Source organism: Heliconius melpomene, chromosome 11 (genome assembly GCF_056956725.1).
Source record: "Heliconius melpomene rosina isolate 202511_hmr_F chromosome 11, ASM5695672v1, whole genome shotgun sequence".
NCBI lineage: Eukaryota > Metazoa > Arthropoda > Insecta > Lepidoptera > Nymphalidae > Heliconius > Heliconius melpomene.
In genome coordinates, this window is record NC_140399.1 from 11246956 (window position 1) to 11262967 (window position 16012).

General features: G+C 33.8%; 1 protein-coding gene across 4 annotated transcripts in view; it reads right to left on the reverse strand.

Moving 5' to 3' along the window:
- The window catches only part of shakB (Innexin family member shaking B), a 111039-nt gene extending 97096 nt beyond the window's left edge, over positions 1–13943 (reverse strand). For 2 of the 4 annotated variants that reach the window (XM_085192402.1, XM_085192401.1), the window contains exon 1: positions 13033–13356. In XM_085192402.1, coding sequence (XP_085048528.1) covers positions 13033–13064 — 32 coding nt within the window. In that variant the 5' untranslated portion in view covers positions 13065–13356. Of the gene's footprint in view, positions 1–13032; positions 13357–13701 lie in introns of those variants that run through there. The other 2 variants (XM_085192408.1, XM_085192403.1) reach the window with 2 other exon arrangements.
- Between the last annotated feature and the right edge of the window lie 2069 nt (positions 13944–16012).

A 16012-nucleotide genomic window follows, 5' to 3' on the forward strand; every position in this document is an offset into this window, starting at 1 on the left:
TGATTACCCGGCGAATTTCATATAAAATGCAGCAAAATGCATTGCATGCATGCGATGCATAAATGCTCGTGTCTTCTAGATTGCATTGATTTAGAAGTTTTTTCTTCGTTTTATCGTTGCTCTCAAGGACTGTAGGCTTGAATATTTGATATTAGTTTCTCCGCGTGATCTCAAGCAACAAACTGCTCTTATAAGGGATTTTTTCCTTTTAAGGTTCGGAACCCTAACAAAAAATATTAATTCATTCCCCCAAGAAATATTGAATCTAACGACAGCACCAAGAATATAATATTATTTTAAACTACGAATTCACATACATCCAAATGCCAATACTAACAACTGGGCTACAAGGGCTATTTCAATGATAACTTAACGCCCATAAATAATATAGATTGCAAAGGTTATTTATAATTTATGCGACTAGTAAATAATTTGTAAAGTAACTGCGATCATAAATCAGTTCAATGTTAGCATCGATTGCTGCCCGTATCTGGGCTAAACCCCGGCCGAGAAGCCCACAATGCTACCAACTGGACTATTCAATAGTTTTCTAATAAATTATTTGTACAAGTATTCGTGTTTAGATTACACTGTTTGTTGTATGGTTACGCACACAGCAGCGTAGGCAGAGCGAACTTAGTGTTGAGACACTTCATTCCCCATTTTGAATTTGAAATTTAAAAATCCATATATATTATATGGATTATGGTCGTCATGGCGCAAGGACAGTAGCTTGTGATTGTGTATGTTGCGAGGCGATGATTGTGAGTTCGATTTTCAGTAAGTTGAATAAAACATTGAATATTTTCATGTTCTCGATCTGGTATTTGGTTGAATTCCACCAGTTAACACGCAATGCCTCAAGTATTTGGCGGAAAGTGGGAACGGAATTGTCTTATTACTAGGTTCCCAAGTTCCCCCTGCAGTGCGAAATACAACGTGACGTTTAAAAAAATATTATGCGTTTATATAAAACTGTTTCGTTACGTAGTAACTAATAAACAACGCATAATCGGAACTGCTGGGCTGGAGAGAGAGTATTAAGATAGATACTCCTTTAAACTTCCCCTAACTTACACGTAAAAAAAAAATAACTTTTATATTATTAGCACTTAATACAAACAACTCAATAACTCTTCAAACGTTATGCACTACTGGTACTGACGCTTGGGAGAGACACGTGACTCCCAGCTAGGGTGGCTCGAGTGTATCACCCGGATAAGGAGTGGTTCATCTGAGTCATTGTAAACCTGTCTAGAGCTTATATATTCCTAGTACTTGTCTAGAATTGCACGTGAGTTGGTTACCGTTTAGAATAAAAAATATATCAAAGTTTTCTAAGGAATAGTTAAAACTGGTTGTGAAATAAATGATACATGTTAAATTTTAAACACAATTTGTAAGTAAAAAAATGTTGTGTCCATTGAAGAATAAAAAATAATTAAACGAAAATTATCTTTTAGACATGATATTTTCTTTACAATTTTTATTCTTTTAACTTCCCGCTGTATCCCGCACATAGCAGGGCAGAGAGACCTGGGGACCAAGTGTTAACTGGCCCAAACACTAAGGCCCAAACACTAAGAAATGATTTCTTAAAATTCCTACCAGCAGGCATCACCTTATATAAAAAGTAAAATCATCATCATCATCATCATCACCAACAGCCATCTTTAAAAAGTAAAATATCTTGTAAAAAATAAAAAAACAACACACAAAAAGTAAAGCTGTCGACATAGCAATGCGGATTTGAATCTGAATCCATTTACCCGATGACCCGTGTGTAATCCCTCGCGCGACTGACGAAAATCGCTTGTACTTTGTCATATTGAATTAAAATGGCGTAAACGATTTATATGGACTTAAATTCAGTTTTCGATGTGACCATTTGTAAAGATAGATTTTGGGTTGTAATATAATATAGTCGTATTTTATCATGTCAACTGCATCTTTAACTGCAACTGCGGGTTCAATTCTCACTTGAAAGAAAGAACTGTATTCATTTTCCTAGTTATATTCTTTATTGCACATAATAACAAACATATAAGAAATACAAAATTAAAAGTTTAGATAGCAAAGGTGGGTTACTTATATTTTTTAAAAAAGTTTTTTGTCTTACTAGGCTTGCTTAATAGGCTGTTCTACACTCCAATCCGACGATATTATATTATTGCATACATCTTATAAGGCAAAATAAAACCCTTACCGGACCATCCCTTAACATCATAGATATACTATATCTTAGTATTAGGGGTATATATTAATACGGCAAAGGCAGAGTGCTTGGGGTGCTATTTTTCACAATAAATAAGATCACGGGATTTATACCGCTATTGCCACGACCCGGCGATAACACGGAGCATAAATTTACTTCAACATCTTTGTTAGAACAAATTCCATGGGCTCTATAATAATAGATAGTAATATTTTTAGAAGTATTTAAGGGATTTTTCCCATGAAAATAGATTTTTTGGGGTGATACACGATATTCTATTGGTTCAGGCTAATTTATGGGGAACTTCGTTTAAATGTTGACTTTGTTATGGAAAATCGTTTGGGTGATCGATTGGATCTAAATATTTGAATAGTTAATTGTGAATGATATTGGAAATGGAAACATCTTTTTTTGATCATCAGCGGTGTTGAACTGCTGCATTGAACAAACATAATCATCATCATTGGGTTCTTCGCAATGCGGGATGAAGCGTGAATCTTTAGAACATATATAACTATTTTAAAAAATAAATTTGTTATCTATAAGTTTTTTTCAAATAATTAAGATATGTCTTAAATGAATATCTGTATCTTAAATGAATAAATAAATGATTCTATATTTTTAGGAGGTTTTTTTTTCTTTTTCATATAAAACATTTCTATAAGATTTTTAATTTTAAATAAGGGATTTTTATTACATCATCATGCTCCAAGTAGGTAGGTAGAAGCTAAGCGTCGTTCAGCTTTAATAATGACGTGGCCACGTTAATAAGTAAGATAAAGTAGGTTTTAATGCTACTTAAATGGTTTCATGTTAAGAAATTACCCAGATCAAGCAAAGGAATATTGTACTTATAAATTCAAATAAATAATATGAAATTACCTGCTTAGTAAACGCTACCCTGCAATGCGTATGAACATTAGAATTTTAGTATAAAACTGTGTTCAACTTTCGACTCTACTCATGAGGGAGCACTGCCATCGATATTTTCCCACGTGATAGAATCAGAAATGAGAGAGAGAGAGAATCAGACATTGCTCGAAGAATTGGTGAGCTGAAGTAGTAGTGGGTGGGATATATGGCGAGGAGAACCGATAACCCTTGGGGCGGAGTCCTCGAGTAGCGGCCGCGTCCTGGACGACGCTTGATGGGCATGCTCTCCACCAGGTATTGCAGGACTAATCAGCATGGATAAAGGAAGCCTTTGTCCAACAGTGGGAGACAATAATGAAAACCGCATTAAAATCCGTCGTGTGATGTAGAAGCTCTACGTGTCCATCCATGAATACTTCAGTTCTCTGATTAATAGGGCTACCTCCATGTTTAAAAGAGATACAGTAAAAATACGTTCGTTTTATACTGTGAATGAAAATAATAATAATATATTTAAAGGCAAAATATCAGCAATAATTATAATCAATGAGACAGAAACGTACAATTTTCATATATTAAAATTGTTTTGAAGGCCTCGCTCGTCCCCACGGTCGATTGAATACAGTCTGCGGACAATAAGTAGAGCGTATCTATTAATACCTAGGTGCTTTGTCATTGAAATAATGTATATTTTTGCGTTTTTTTCTCTCTATTTTAGTAAAGTTAATATATCTTTACAATCTATAAATTAGGAGTTTCGACTAGGTTATTTCTCTTTACCATCAAAGGGACGATATTGTGTAAAAAAAAATAATCCTGTAATTTTTTTCGATTTAAGCTCGAGGGAATGATTTATTTTCATTTTCTCGCTCTAGTACAAAAACAAAGCTCGGCAATGACTTCCCCCACTCAACACGCAATGTCTCGAAAATGTGTCCTTTACCTACTTTGCTATTAATTAAATATTTCATTTTGTCAAATCGGAATCGAACCGACAACCTATCACGTTTACATTAGCACGCTTGTGCCTCTGCGCCACTGGCTTCAACCCTTACATACAAAAGGTGATTAATGTAAATAAATAAAAAAAATGCCGCATGAATCCGGCGTGGGCCGCTAGTATAATCTAGTTTATGTAAGCAAGCAACAATAACTCGTTTAAAACAATAGTGACGTTATTTTCTTATATAAACTGTTTAACTTTGAAATTTTCAACTTTGCAGCGTTGTACGAGATGAATGACAAATGGATTTGCATAACTTCTGCAAACTTACTCTAGCATCATCTGTTCGTGGATTTATTCTGGGGCATTATCCCTTAATGCTCTTTTGAGTCTTTTAATAATAGTTTTAAGGTTATTAAGAAACGTTTTATGTCCGCAGTGTTAGGGCGCAGCGTTTAGTTCCGGAACACAATATGCAATGTCTCGAAAATTGGGACGATGCGTAGGGAACAGGTTGTATTAACACTAGATTCCTTTTGCCTACACTACTAAATAGCGTAAGGTAAGATAAAAAAATTAGGTCTATTTATGATGACAGGAATATTTTAGATACAGATATTGCCCATAGCTATGGTGTATGTATTTATGTTTCTGTAGTACACGAGAAGCTGCAATGCCCACCATACGTAAATATTTCTGTTATACCTCATTTAATGCAAGTTGTAAGCAGTAAGAGTGCGGTGCCGATGCACAAGCGTGCGACTGTAAATGCGGCGTGGGTTCCATTTCCACACGAGGAAATGAAATATTAATTTTTTTCATTCCTCCATCTGATAACAAGGCAAAGCGCAACGTTGAATTCCGCCACTCAACACGTAATGCTTTCAGAATTCGGCGGAAAGCGGAGAACCGAAGTCTCTTTATTTTTTATCTCTTTATTAGGTACCCAGGTTCCCTCTGTCTATCCTGCTATGTGCGGAATATAACGTTAGCTAAAAAAAACCAGTAAATTGTACATACATATACTGTAGCTGAAACTTACAATTCCTGATTGAAAATACTTCCTCTTTTGTTAATTCAATATAATAATGTTAAGTTTATATATTTTTCATACTCTACACGTATTGTATTCGCTACAAAGGCGCAGTTGACCAAACTTCAAACTTCATTGTGCCACAATGAACAACTCACATAGATAAATGTTGTGCTGCATTCTGCTACCTTACAATTTACTGATAATATACTTCTAAAGAATAGTATAATTTTATTAGTTTTTCTGACACTTATGTCATAAAATCTGAGAAACAGAATTTTGGATAATTTCATTGGATAATTTCATTGGGTCATCATCGAGCTGGTCTAATGACAGAGCCAGGACCTGACAGATAGCTTCGAGTTACAGCTCGTGTAGCACTTGGTGTGGAAAAGCATGATATATTTTTAAACGACTTATCATTGAAATTCGAGAAAGAAGCACAAGCAAATGATTCATGTTAGATACACACATCTTCAGCAGAAGAAAACGGATCATAAAAACATTTAGAATAGGGAAGACCTAGTGTTAAGGCATTCCATTCTCGATTTACTGCTCAATTTTCGGACATTTTATGTTGAGAAGCGAATATCAACGCTGTGCTCTGGCTTATCATTAATAAATATTAAAATATAATCATTTCCCTGAACGAATATTGAACCCACTGCCTAAAATAGATTATAATAGAAACGTAAACGTAATTGTATACAGTTACTAATGTACTACATTATTTGCAGCGGCCATCTTATTCATTTTGGCGCGTTACTGTTATGTCAATTTGACAGATTGGTTGCGTTCAGAGATAAGGAAATACTGATTTAAGCCATGCCTACACTTTGTCATTGTCGTTTAAAATAACTTATGTAAATAATGGTTATTTATAATTAATTATCTGTTGAGGCCTTCGTGGTGCAGGGGCACAAACGTGAGAACGTAAACGCGGCGGTTTAGGTTAGATTTCCAGTGTAGGGAAGTAAAATATTTAATATTTTCATTTCGCCGCTAAGGTGAAGAAACAAAGTGCGGCGTTGTATTCCGCCACTCAACTCACATTGTCTCGAAAATTCAGTGTAAAGTAGTAAACGGTAGATTATTAACGGGAGCTGAGTGCCTTACTTAACACTAGATTCCCAGGTTCCCTCTGCTTAATGTGGAATACAGTGCGAAACCAAAGAATATATAATTTGAGACCATTGTTAGCGCAGTGGGACAGACTTAAATTGAAATACGATGAATGTGGGTTGGAATTTCGAGCTAAACGTTATGTTCCAGTTCCTACTCAAACCGATATGCCTCGATTTCGGACATAAAGCTGAGTTCGAAATGCCTTGACAATAGATTCTCTCAAAAAAATATATGACATGATTAGGGTCAGAAAGTTTTAGGTAAGTTTGTGTTATTTTTGGTATATAACAGACTTAAAATTTACACAGTAATCATTGAATTGTAGATGTATATCTATATATATAAAAGGACTTGTCCTCACTGACTGAGGTAAGACGCACACACAGCCGTAACCGCTGTGCGTAGAAACGTGAAATTTGGACAGATGTTTACTTTCGTATTCTGGACATCCACTAAGAAGGGATTTTGTAAAATTTTAACCCTAAAGGGGTGAAATAGGGGTGGAAAGTTTGTATGGAAAAAAATTTAAGTCGGCACCGATTTTTATAAAATTTGAAATTTAGATTTTTGAAACTATTTAATTCAACATGTGTTTCATGGTTTTCTGGAATTCACCCCTAAATAAGCAAGCGAAGCTGCGCGCGTCCGCTAGTATATATATATATATATTTTCTTAATATATTTTTTCACATTTTCTAGCATTACATTCTAGATATTAAAATAAAGAAAAAGAAAATCTAACGATTTATCCATACATTTTTTGTTTTTTTTGTGAAAAACATATAAGAAATATATAGAAAAGTAATTTACATAACTTGTACTTAAATCATTACAAACTAAATTCCAATGCGATTGCGGCTCAAGATGGGCGACGTCAAAGTTTATTTCTTATCATAAAAGTATACGAGGCTATAAATATATTTAATTACAATTTCAGTTCATATACTTAAGACGAGATCTCGGTCCGGACTCCGGACGCTCGAACAACTTCAGCGGTTACTTTAAGTGACTTGGAAAATGACCTTTTTAAATCGAATCATCAAGTACAGAACATACTGTTTTAACTGGTGCATCATACTTTTTCAGCTTTGCAGTGTTTCATGTAATTGGCAGAGTCGACAGAGAGGACCTAGTTTCCGGAACTAGAAATATGTGTCTCTACCGTAGCGGGAAAATGAAAATTATTTAAATGTACATATTCTTCAGAGTGGGGATAGAATCCATCACGTTCACATATATAGTCTGTCTTACTGTGCCAAGTAGTGCCTCAAGTATTAGTAAGAATATTTTTCATATTATGTAATTTAGAAAAAAATACCTATCCGGTTATATAATCTACGCTTTTAATTGTAAATAATTGGGCCAAAAATATGTAAAATTAAACACTTTTTCTATATTAAACAAAGTATAATTCTTTAAGTAAGTTTCCTAAGTTTTAAGGCTCAGACATGCACAGGCGTGAGCCGTGAACAAGTATCCAGCCCCGGTGAAAGTTCACTTCTAATTATGTGTTGACACGGCTGTAACACCCCGTTATATTCTTAACATAAAATATTCTTACATTTATCAATTTAATGGTCCTGACCCATTTTTATGTAAATAATAATAGAAAATATTTTTGGAATGAAAGTATTCCATAATAAAACAGCAGCTTCCAGTTTTCCTTAGATGCCCTGGTGAACAGAGGGAACCCAATGTTAATACACTTCGTTTCCCACCATACCTCAAATTTTCAAGATTTTAAGTTTTGAGTACTAAAACTTAATAAGCAAAGAAATAAAAATACTTCATCCTTCAAAGTAAAAATCGAACTAACGACCGTCGCATTTGCAGTCAAACGTGCCACTGCGTCACTACGGCCTTTACAATTTTTATATACAAAGGAAAAATTAATACAAGGTCTTCTTGTCAACATTTGCCAGGTGCGCAACCAGGTGCAAAAGGGATATAAAGATCTGCAATACGACTAGTTCTTGCTCGTAGCCTAGACTTCGTGAACTATAAATTTCTAAACTCCTTTTATAGATACATGGCAAATTTCAGCGTTCTACGCTGCTTATTTCCGGCTGTGTGATGTTTGTCAAAAAAAATATAATTTAATTGCTATGCCTACCAACATTATCATTAATAAAGAATATGAGAAAAAACCGGAACTCTCAGTAATATTTCAAATGTATTACAGACATTTATAACAGGCTATTAATTTTAAAGAATTACAACATTCATTATATTTTTATATTTGGTTTTTGGACACGTTCAGATATCTTTACTTACTAACCCCAAGCAATGAACAATATTATTCATAAAAATATTGTATTTAAAAAATAGCTTCATGCTTTTTCCAGCTAATTAGGTTAAGAGAATGTAGTATTAAGACATTATATCTAATACATTGAGTCCAATTTTCGAGACATTGCGTTTCAAGACATTGCGTATAGAGTAACGTAAATTCAACGTGAAAAGAAACGTGAAATACAAAGTGATTCGTCGCGATTAGAGTCAAATACCGCGCTACTGTACACGATAACCACAAACTTGTATTATTTATATTAAAAAAATAAAAATGAAGGTAATCTCCACCAGCTACCCTACTATCCTGTTACCCCACATATAAAGTACCAACATATATGGATACAGGCAGTTTGTCTGCCGGTGCCTTATCTGCATGATCCTCGTATACTGCTTTATGATGATAATGACTGCGTAACGGCCATATTTGCGAGCTTGATGAAGACGCTAATTGGCTTCTGTGATATCAGAAAGATATTGTGATGGGTAAAAGAATATTATAGTATAGTATGTGTTGCTTTTATTAGTTAATCTATCTATCTATCTATATATATAAAATCGAAAGGTCACTCACTCATCACGAAATCTCAGAAACTACATGTGCTAGGAATCTGAAATTTTGCATGGACGTCACTTGTGGGACGTAGGTACTCATGGAGACAGAAATTAATAGTAACGTAGTTCACGCAGGCGAAGCCGCAGGCGGGCCGCTAGTCTTAAATATATGTTTGAGGCCGTCGCGGCGCAGGGGTACAAGCGGGCGATTGTAAATCCGGCCGTTGTGGGTTTGATTCCCAATCGGGGGAATGACATATTTAATATTCATTTTCTCACTCAGGTAGCGAGATATAGCGCGACCTTGAGGACTACGCAATGTCTGGAGGATTCGGTGGAAAGTGGGGAACACTCTGATTTAAAATTTTAAATTTTGCTTGTAACAATTGAATATATACGAGTAGATACACTAAGTATACGCGATAGGAAAACATAACTGTAGCTGTGAAGTATTAAAATAATCTTTAGAAAGATCTACATTGAATGAACCATGAACACAAAGAAACCGAATGTCTTCATCTAAAAGATTGCATTCTATAATCACAGACCATTGAAAATAGATTAGTGGAATAGTAGAAATTTGTGTCGATCAACAACCTAAGGAAGGTGTAAATTACAGTTAAAATTTATTATTCTTAATGAATTTTACCTTGAAAAATAAAAAAAGTCATAGTGCAGGGTTGTGATGTATTGTGGATTGGATTTCCACTCGAGGAAATGAAATATTTAATACTTTCATTTCCTTGGTCTAGTAACGAGGTAACGTGCAGCGTTCAGCTCTGCCACTCAACATGCAACTTTAGAATACAGCTGAAAGTGGAGAACGGAAGTGTCTTACTGGGACCAGTTCTATACTAGAGGGCGTTAACCAGGTTTCCAGCTTCCCTCTGGCTAACCTTCTATGAGCGGGTTACAACGCGGAGCCAAAAAAAAAAGAAACTATATCTTAAAACTAAGTTACCTCTTCATACTCTGATATAACAAAGAGCGTGACATTATTACGACCTAAATTATGTTTAATTCTATGCTGAATCATTAAAAATAACATTGAGCACCGTCCCAAAGATCTCATTTGGTTAATACATGCAGTTTTCAGTACAATTGAACTTTTAATTTGTATGAAACTTTTTTTACAGAAGTTACACAGTGGTCGGAAACGAGGTGCGCCCCACGAGTGCCGTTTAGTGGTTCGTTAGCTTTATCAGTTCGTTTTCGAGCTCACTTTTCTCTTCTTCATGGACGTTAGAATTTGTTTTAATTGTAAATTCTCTACTAATGATTATTCAATAGATGATGTAATGATTTAGCGTTTTCTTTTATTTACACGCTTTATTCCGGGAATTTAAGGAGAAGGAACCGCTCTACCACCGTTCCACTTTTTGCCCTAATTTTCAACACGCAGTGTCAAAATTCGGCGGAAACTTGGGAACGGAATGTCTTATCACTAGACACAGAAGTAACTCTTGATTATCGTAAATCAAAAGAAATATCTTCATAAAAAAAATAATATATTATTTGCTTAATTAGGCTATTACAACCACTTTTCGATTGCCAAGTTACATAGAAATTTCAGAAGTGGCAGTACCACGTGCTCGAAAGACAGCTCTGCTAGGAGGAGCCGGCAAGAATTTTAAAAGTTTTGTCTCAGCTTCACGCGGTATCCTGCAGCAGTGTAGCAGTGTAGCCAGAGAAAACCTAAGGTTAAGACACTCCGCTCCCTCTTTCTTCAAAATTTTGGAGGTATTAGGTGTTTAGTGCGTAGTAAAGGCACCCTTTACCACGACATCGAAACAAAGGAACTGAAACTATTAAATATGTCATTTTCTCGAACGGAAATCGGACTTATGACTTGCGCCACGACTATTCTGAAATCTTAATGATGCCATTTCCTAAATATAACTTATAGTAGATGTGTAACCATTAATTTTTAACTTTTCGAGTAAACATTAAATTATTCCATTGACAATTCGGTCAAACACTTGTCCCATATGAATTAGTAACTGTGTAACAGTCTGTAAAAACAAGAAGACGAAGCCAAGTAACAAATAGCTGGGCTCTACGACACTCGAGGGAGCGTCTACTATGTCCAGTGACCAAGATTTATATTATACTAGCGGACGCGCGCAGCTTCGCTTGCGTATTTAGGGGTGAATTCTAATAACCCATGAAACATGTGTTCGATGAAATAATTTTAAGAGTCTAATTTTCAAATTTTATAAAAATCGGTGGCGATTTAAGAATTTTTCAATACAAACTTTCAACCCCTTATTTGCACCTTTAGGGGGAGAATTTTAGAAAACGATGAAACACGTATTCAACTAAATATTTTTAAAAATCTAAATTTCAAATTTTATAAACATCGGTGCCGGTTTAAATTTTTTTCCATACAAACTTTCAACCCCTATTTCACCCTCTTAGGGTTAAATTTTTTCAAAATCCCTTCTTAGTGGATGTCCAGATTACGAAAGTAAACATCTGTTCAAATTTTACGTTTCTACGCACAGCGGTTACGGCTGTGCGTGCGTCTTACTTCAGTCAGTGAGGACAAGTCCTTTTATATATATAGATGTATATAAACATACATACATAGTATATACGTATAGTAAAACCGTACCCGCACAGGACAGATTGATTAATCAATCTGTCTATCTTTTTGGGATATAGTATATGTTGTTAAATATATATCTATCGAAAGAATTAAATTACGTAGGCGCTATAGCCATGTTGAAAGAACGTGGTTGTGGGTTCGAATTCCACTTGTGACAATGTTGATATATGAAATACTGCCATTTCTTAGGTTTAACTAGTTTGCCATATTATGTCTACAAAATGCGGGGGTTAAGGCTTTTACTTAAAGGTTTTATGCAGTTTATATTCACTTGTATTGTTAATATGCATAGAAATAATAAATTATTAGTTTTTTAGGAAATATATGAAAAGTGTAACGTAGCTGGACTCAAGACTTGGACAATTTTCAAGAGGCGCAGGTTCGAATCCCGCTACAGACAAATTTTTGTACTTTTTTTATATTCTCGATAATTTGCAACACTAATTTGATTGAAATAAAAATAATTTAAAATATTATTTTAATAGATAGTGTAAATGGATAGTAATTATAGCAAAAGATCAAGCAAATAACTCATCGCTCCATTTTCGCCTAGAGAGAGGAAATTAAAATAATTACACTGAGTGGAAATTGAACCATTACCTGTCGCGTTTAGACTACCTACTGCGCCACAACGGCCCCCAATAAAACGTGTTCATATTAGAACAACAATATATTCTTATAAGATGATTTCTTGTATGTATTATTATTCCTTGTATTTAGTTATGAGTTATACTTAAATATTGTCTAAATTTTTCGATGCACATATCTATTCTATACCAGAATTAATTATTTCGATAAAGTACTTTAAATTTTGTTGCCTGTTGAATTTTTATTATATTTCAATAATTTTACATAGACCAAATATTATATAAATAATTTAAAGTGAAATAATATCAATATTTAGATACAAATAGTCAGTAGTAAATAAAGATACTCATATAATAAGAATTTTGTCATTATTTTTTAGCAAAAAAAATGCATTTTAAATGCAATTCTAAACGATAGAGTACAATACAATATATAACTCATATTATGCAGTTAGAAATAATTTGTGAAACTTGTGGTTTAGCATAATTGAATTATAGTACGACCTTCGCAGCCATTCAACGTGGATGCGGCCTACGTGAAACGAAGGAATGAAAAAAAATATATAAAATTGGATTTATATTTAAATATTTATGCTCTATTCATTAACAGAAATCGTTTTTGATTGTTAAATATGCATTTTTTTATGTTTGACTTGTGACAGTCATATTTCCAACTTTTTTTAAATATTTAAAATTGCAAAAAATATAATATGTATCATATATACATTATAAGAATGAAAGTATCCAGTTTATACAAATCAATCTTGAACATTACTCAAAAACAAATGACCCTAGACAACTTACCAAATTTTTAATCCTAACGAATACACACTCATTCACTAGCCTTCACTGCATCTTCTCACAAAATGTCTCTTCCTCATGAAACATCCATTTTTAAATCGCAAAATCATATTAATATTTATTTTAGTCCAAAAATTTTCTAATTTCAAGCACTATCTATGCATGTTCTACAAAAAATACGGTTCGTAGAGTCCATTGCGCCAAATAGATTTGTCACAGAAACAATTAATCACCCATAAGACGTTAATATAAGATGTCATACCGACACGTACAAATAATGGCGGGCAGCGCAATCCACGTGTGACCGCCACACTTAACCAAACATAACTAACAAAACTTCCTTGCGAAACAAATTAAAAACACACTTTTCGCGCCAAAATATATATATCCCTACATTTTGTTACAATTAATAATGCGAATGGACTCTTATAAGTCGACGGTCAACGCTTTGATCTTTTACGTTAACTCTCCAGTTTAGCGTTGTAATTCAAGCAAAACTGGGTCGTAGTGTGTTCTCTGAAGTGACACAGTTTTTCGTATACGCACTATTAATTATATTGTTTTTATACACATTTGACACTTAATAATATGAAATAAAATAGTCTATATTAACATTAGTCAGGTACAAATATAAAATCATAAATCATGATTATCTATGTTACTTGAACGCACCTGAAGAGAAAACGCGCGAAGCTCATCTGTCAAATTGGATGACGCCCAGGTTTGCCGCCAAAACGTCCCTTTCAATAGACACGATAGCATTGTTCTTGACACAAATCACTCATATATACCACAGACTAAATATTGATTTTTCTTTTTTTTTATACGCAGATAATCTGTCAATAGGATTTGATTTTATTATTGAAGGTTTTATATCGGGTCGCGCGTAGTCGACTGGCGCGTGAAATGTTGTAAGGCGGACTGGGCGTTTGTCGCCGCGAATTCTTCTATTCAGTTTTTCTTCGAATCATATCAGTGGACATGGGCCGCGCTATTTATAATTGTATCGGCTTTTTCCTTTTCACGTTATTGTTATGCAAGTTACGCATTCGTACCTTTGTAGTGCGTTGAATTGTGCTAGTAACGTTAAAGGTCGATTGATTTTATATCATTTTTTAATGTTACCTATTTATAATGTAATTTATTTTAAAATATTCTAATTTTAAAATGGTATAGTGCAATATTAGTATAATAAATTATATATAAAACCTAATGTATGTCGATGAGTAATAAATAAGCAGATATACAACTAATAGCTACATCAATAGAACTAATGACATCAATCGTAAAAACGAAGAAGTGTCAGTGTATGGTCTGTATTGAAAGAATTAAATGAATCAAAATATCTTCTGAATTAAACCTACTTCACCAGAAAATACTTTTAATTAATCGATCACATACCATAGGTATAATTTTTTGATAAATATATAAGCTGAGAGGTCGTCGTAGCACAGAGACTCTCACAGCCCCTGACTGAACACTCAACACGCAATGTCTCAAAATTTAGCAGAAGATAGGGAACGGAATGTCTAAATACTAGGTTGTCTCTGCCTACCCTGCAATGCGGGAACAAACGTGATACTGTTTGTAAGTTGAAATGTTTGTGCCAAAATATATTACTGTTTAAAAGCTGTTAACATAGATTTCTAAATTTATTAATATGTTACAAATATTATAAATATAGAAAGCTATAAAATAGTTTATGATGTAATTATAAATTTATGTGAATGTTACAAAGAAAAATATAAATAAATTGAAATATCTTCCCGACCATAGAACATGAGAATTTGTGTATAAAATGAAGAACCCTTGTTTTGTTCGTACGTTATTAAAAAAAATAACGTAGTCATCTTTTACATCTGGGAATGTATATTCTTATAATCTTAACACGAGGTTCCCTCTGCCTACCCCACTGTGTGTGGGAAACAGCGTGAAGCTGATTTTTTTTATCTATTAGCTACTTCTGATCTCACATCATACATCTAAATTCTTTCCCACAAATGAGATCTTGGATAGCCTACTTCGATAAATATTTAATATTTTCAATTACTTGGTAACAGGTAACGAGGCAACGCGCGGCGATGAGCTCCGCCAGTCAACATGCAGTGCCTCCAGAATTCGACAGAAAGGAAAAACGGAAATATCTTAATAGGAACGAAGTGTCTTAACACTAGAATTTCAGGTTCAATTCGCCCACCCTGCTCTGTTCGGGATACAGCGTGAAAATAATGCGTGAACCTATAAATATCATAATAATCTTAGATTTACATCTAAAATGGCAACAGGTGTTACTATCGCGTACCTATTACGTTTGTTTTTGTCATATTGTACGCATAGTACTGCCGATAGAGGCATATGTCTATCTTTAACGAGCGTGATATACATAATAATATAACTTTATGTCAACACCCGAACGTGACTTTTGACACCTTTTTTTTTTTGCAATTTCCTTCGTGTGTTTTCCATACAACGTGACATTGGCGAAATGAATTGTGCTCAACTGGCACGCTCGAAACGCCATATATCAAGAATTCAATTCAATTATATTTCATGCAAATGTAGGTTAGAACATATATATAATTAAGTGGCGTTAGTTTTTTAATATTAAGAAAGCGCTAGTTTGTGTTCTTCAGATAAACATTGGCTTTTAAAAAACATTTTGATAATTTACCTACTGTATTCTATTATTTGCATCGTAATGTAACAATGATTTTTTATTTTAACATTTATAAATTATATAACAAAAGAAGGTGTTCCCTCTTCGCCTGTACAGTTATTTCAGTCGTGCTATCACAGAACGTAAATCTAGTACAATACTGTCTATGGAATCTGCTACGCACTGAAATAGAAATAAAATTTTGCAGCTTAAACTATATTTTTCATGTATATAGAGTAAATGATTTAAATAGTTTTATGATTTTTTTTTTATTTTATTACTTAAATTAATAATAATATTATTATTATTTATCAAATTAATTAAATA